This window comes from Hipposideros armiger, unplaced genomic scaffold (assembly GCF_001890085.2).
Source record: "Hipposideros armiger isolate ML-2016 unplaced genomic scaffold, ASM189008v1 scaffold_333, whole genome shotgun sequence".
In the NCBI taxonomy this organism is placed as follows: Eukaryota; Metazoa; Chordata; class Mammalia; order Chiroptera; family Hipposideridae; genus Hipposideros; species Hipposideros armiger.
The window spans coordinates 647,927-652,748 of NW_017731683.1; the positions used below are offsets into that span (position 1 = coordinate 647,927).

The 4,822-nt window shown below is 35.9% G+C and overlaps 1 protein-coding gene across 1 annotated transcript in view; it reads left to right on the plus strand.

Moving 5' to 3' along the window:
• Positions 1–4,822, plus strand: part of LOC109392502 (type II inositol 3,4-bisphosphate 4-phosphatase-like) — a 285,313-nt gene that overhangs the window by 213,280 nt on the left and 67,211 nt on the right. The window contains exon 10 of the mRNA XM_019661040.1: positions 853–961. Coding sequence (XP_019516585.1) covers positions 853–961 — 109 coding nt within the window. The remainder of the gene's footprint in view (positions 1–852; positions 962–4,822) is intronic.

Genomic DNA, 4,822 nt, shown 5'->3' on the forward strand with positions numbered 1-4,822 from the left:
AGCAAATGTGTCAATACCAAAATCAATTTCAAAAGCATCTACTACAAAAATTAGGTTTCCCAAGTAAAATGTAGTTTAACAAGAGGACATTTACTCTGTCTTCCTTCTTGTGGGGATACTTTTCATTAGAATGTAAAAATGATGGCTTGTTTTGAAGGCGTAAACTTAATATGTATGAAACTTGATGATTTTCAAGATCAAAGGATTAGATTTCAATTTAAATGTATGGATTTTTTGTTAAAAAACAAAGTACCTTGCTGGAAAATAGATCAAGAGACATTTTGTGTATTTTTTTTTATGTCACCTAAGGAAATTGCAAAAGCATGCATTAAAATTGTGTAAGATTTAGTATACACAGGCAGGAAACTGCTCTATATAGATTTTTTTAAAAAATGCATTAGTACCTTTCTGCCCTTGAACCAAAATGCATTAATATGTTGCTTCTTTTCACTGTACATTTCAGTGAAAGATTGCTCATTATTGTTGAATTTCAATCTGATTGCAAATTAAATGATGCAAAACTCAATAAAGTAAAATACACAAAAGACCAATTAACATGTTATCTCAGTAAGTATACAGAAGAATGAGAGAACATCCTGTTCTACACAGTAGCATATAATTAAGATGTAGTCATAAATCAAGGAACTATTATAACTTGTTTAGGTGCACAGGTGGCTTTTAGAATGACTAATTAGCTCCTCTTGCCCCTTGAGATGGGAGTTCAGAGTAATTCCTGAAAAATTAAACAGAATAATGTCTCAAACTTCCGACAGTGTGGATGCTCCAGTGCAAACAGTGTGCCGGAGAGAAATGTTTACAAAGTGTTCATCTCCTTGTCTGTTTCTGTTCCAGATGCTCTCTATGATGTCATCACTGTGGGAGCCCCAGCTGCCCATTTTCAGGGATTTAAAAATGGCGGTCTTCGGAAACTACTCCACAGATTTGAAACAGAAAGAAGAAAGTAAGTGACCACAGGATACTTTAATGATATAACCTTCCCTTCGGGGAGTTTGTAGGCTCGATTAGGGGAAAGAACCCTGGTTGTTCACAGTGACTAGTTCTTGCATCTCAGCCCACTTAGTAACTTCAAGTTGTTGAATTTCCCAAATGTACTTGAGCTGGAATTAAATTGGGATAGATGAGATACCTCAGTATGTTGCTTGTAAAGTAAGCACTGTGCTGGCAAAAAAAAAATTTACTGGAAGCCAAGCTACTAAAAAATAAGTAGTGTTCCAGTATCACCTATTGCTCATTCAATGGGAAGGTGTTCAGATAGAGATTTAGCAGCAAACATACTGTAACTGTAAAGCCAAATACACTTAATGGAGATCACCAGTTCTAATATATGACTCTGACCCTTCTTGTGATTTCTGCTGTGGTCTGAGGCAAGGCACATAACTGCCCTCTCATTTAATCATGCCATTTGAAAAAAAATACATCATTACAGAATTCTACGAGTTAAGTGATGAGATTAAAAGAGAAAACATTCCATTTCTGAGGAAAAAGGCATGACACAAAACCCCTAGTACTATTACTGTTATTTGTAATTTTAATATACTCTCTCAATTTTTTGTTTATTTTTGGCTACTTTAAAATATTATATCAGCAGTTTATCACCCATGTACCAACCAATTATGTTTATCCTGTAATAGTCTCTGGCTATGACTACACCCATGGAAACCATAAAGAGTATTATCCAGGTGTGAAGGGTAACTTTACTTCTTTTTTTTTTTCCAAGTAGTCACTCTTCTTAGATAAGAACCCACATTTTGAAAGTTAGGGGTAAATAGTTATTCTGTAGTCATAGTTGGTTTAGTAATAGTATTAGAAAATCTGAGTGGCAAAATCAGAACTTTTGTTTGTTTGTTTGTTTGCTTTTTACATTTTATCACATTAACACGTAACACATTTGTTATTATGTGTCCAGACGTTCAAGAACTAAATATTAAAAGGAAGTTAGAGCTGAATAATTAACTGATATACTGTTACATAAATATATAAGCTAACAATGCATATTTATTTTTCTGTCTTGTTTTAAAGAAACTGACTTTGCTATAATACTACTAACTCAGCTACAGTCCCTATTCAGGTTTTTCCAGATTTTTAGGTTGTTGTGGTTTTTATTTATTTTCTTTTTGTGGTGGGGAAGATATATAGTTCTATGAAATTGTGTCACAGGTATAGATTAGAGTAACCATGACCATAGTCATCATAAAGAATTGATCCATGACCGCCAAGAAACTCCTTCAGGTCGTTCTCAATAGTCACATTCCTTCCTCCAAGCCCTTCTGCTGTAGAAAGCTGTCGTGGTGCTTTATTATTGCAAAAGGGAGCGGAAGTCAGAATTCCAACCAGGGCCTCTGAGGGGGAGGCGCTTCCTATTTAATTCATGGGGTTTAGAAGTTAGTTCAGTCACAGACCTCATAGGAAAGGGACACCATCTTGTTTCCTGAAGAGGAATGGGCCTATAATATAGGTTTCTGCGCGTGGGCTATACTAGGGATGTTGTTCCCACTGACCCCCTGATGCACCGGCCTTTGAATAGGAGAGAGACCCTGCAGTTTTTGTGATATTCACTCCCAGAATAAGCAGGTACGGTTAAGAGTTTCCTCTTCCGTTAGGTCACCCTTCTACTTGTCCTTTGGCTTTTCTGGGGCACTATTTTTAGTTGGCATTTTGTTGCATTGAGGACTTCTCTAGCAGCCAAGTTGGGATATACAGGCAATAAGAAAAAAAAAAAAATGGAACTCACTGTCATTAAGGACTGAGACTCCTAAGCTAATCTGCCTTCTTTTCTCCACCTCTTAGAGTTTTCTGATAAATGGCTTACATGTTTTGTCTAGAACATTGTGTGTGTGTGTGTGTGTGTGTGTGTGTGTGTGTGTGTGTGTGTGTATGATTAGCAGAAGCAAAATAGATTGTGTTTACTCCATTTTGTCTGAACTGGAAGTCTCTACCTTCAGAATTCACTTAATCTATTTGTTTGCTCAATTAAATTTTAAAGGGCATAACACAATTAGAAGACTGAAAATTGTCCAGAGGGCACATAGAATCCAGTGAGCATATAACGCATTGGTATATGAAACAAGGATCCTAACCCTGTAATTTCATAAGATATCAGTGTATGCCATTGGCAAAGCCAAATGTTAAGTTGTGTGGTTAGACCCTGAGTAAAATTTCTTGAGTGTTAAATATCTGCATGAATATTTGAATTCTTCACTGTTTTCCACTTAGATATTTATATACACACAAAAAGACACATAGCTCTAGGGTCAAATTTACAGTAGACAGAAGAGTGCATCTAGTGCTTGTAAACATTGATTTGCTTCAGGTTTTCATATGTTATATATCCTATTTCTTTATTGATGACTTTATTGATAAAATCCAATATTATTTTTAATTAGAAAAATAAGTTGGTGTAGATGTTGAAAAAGCTATTGATAGGGCAATGGTATGGGACAAATATGGCTTGCTGAAGCAATTCACAGATGAGCATGGTGTCAGCCTGTCCATCAAGTTAAGTAAGAGCTGATCTGAGCAAAGACTTCATGCCTGAAGTGATATCATACTATGCAAATGATTTTTGTGCAAGCTTTTTGAGCCACAAATATTTCATGTGTTGGTCAAGAACAGTAATATAGAAGTAAATATGACTATATGAAACGAGTAACTTAGACTTACACATTTACATTTGGCAGTGCAGAAAATCACATAAGTGAAAGAAGTTTTCTTTGCTCTTTTGTCTTTTGCTACCCTCCCCCACCCCCCGCAATGATAAACCAAGTGTTTTAGGCTGGTTTTTTAGCGGGACTACCACAGCCATTGTACTTCTTCACCTTCATTTATTTTCTTCTCAGCTAAGCCAATGAAATTCTGTTATCTGAGAACAGATATAATTTATGTGTCTGTTCCTTAGTGATCTATTGTTTGGTGACTACACTGACCACATAATGAAAAGGATTTTAGCATAAACAAACCTTGCTTCGAGTGTTCATAAAATGTAAGCCAGATCACAACAAAACTTATTTTAAAAGCTACAAGATAATTAATTAGGAAGATTGATTTTTTTAAAGCACAAATATCTGAAGACATTACTGCCCTGCTCAGAAACCATCAAGGAGTCCATGTTTATCCACTGGACATTTAAAGCTCCTGTGATCTCATCCCTCCAGCTTTCTACTTTCATCACTTCCTTCTCCTATAGATGCCCACTAGATGCTGTAGAACTGTTTCTTGAGTGGACTTCACATTTTTACATCTCTTCCGTTTTCCACACTCTGTTCCCTTTCACAGGAAATTCCTCTGCTGTCATCTTCCCACTATTTCCATGTCTTCCTGTCAAAACTATATACATAATCCTGTTCTAAAGTTTACACACGGTCCATCCTGAGATTGCACCCTCCCCGGTATGTCTCCCCAATTTCTCCAGTTGATTTGACTCTCTGTCCTAATATTTTATTTTTACTTCTCTTAATAGCCTTAGTAGGTCACAATTGTGGTATATTAAGTTTGTTCTTGTTCGATACTTCCATAACAGTTTGTGATATCCATGAGTCAAAGATGACGTTCTCTTGAACTGTGGATCTTTCTGGAGTGTTCCACAGAATACTTAGCATAAAAACATTCCATAGATCAAATTCAACAGACATTGGAATTCACATATGTGTCAGATATAGTCTCTGATGTAAAGTGCTGAAAACTCCCGTGAGAAATAAAGTTTCACAAGTTCTCATAATACAATAAGATCAATATATAAAACAGGGATTCTCAACCATGGCTGCAGATTAAAATCATCTTTGGAGCTTTAAAACATTTTATCTAT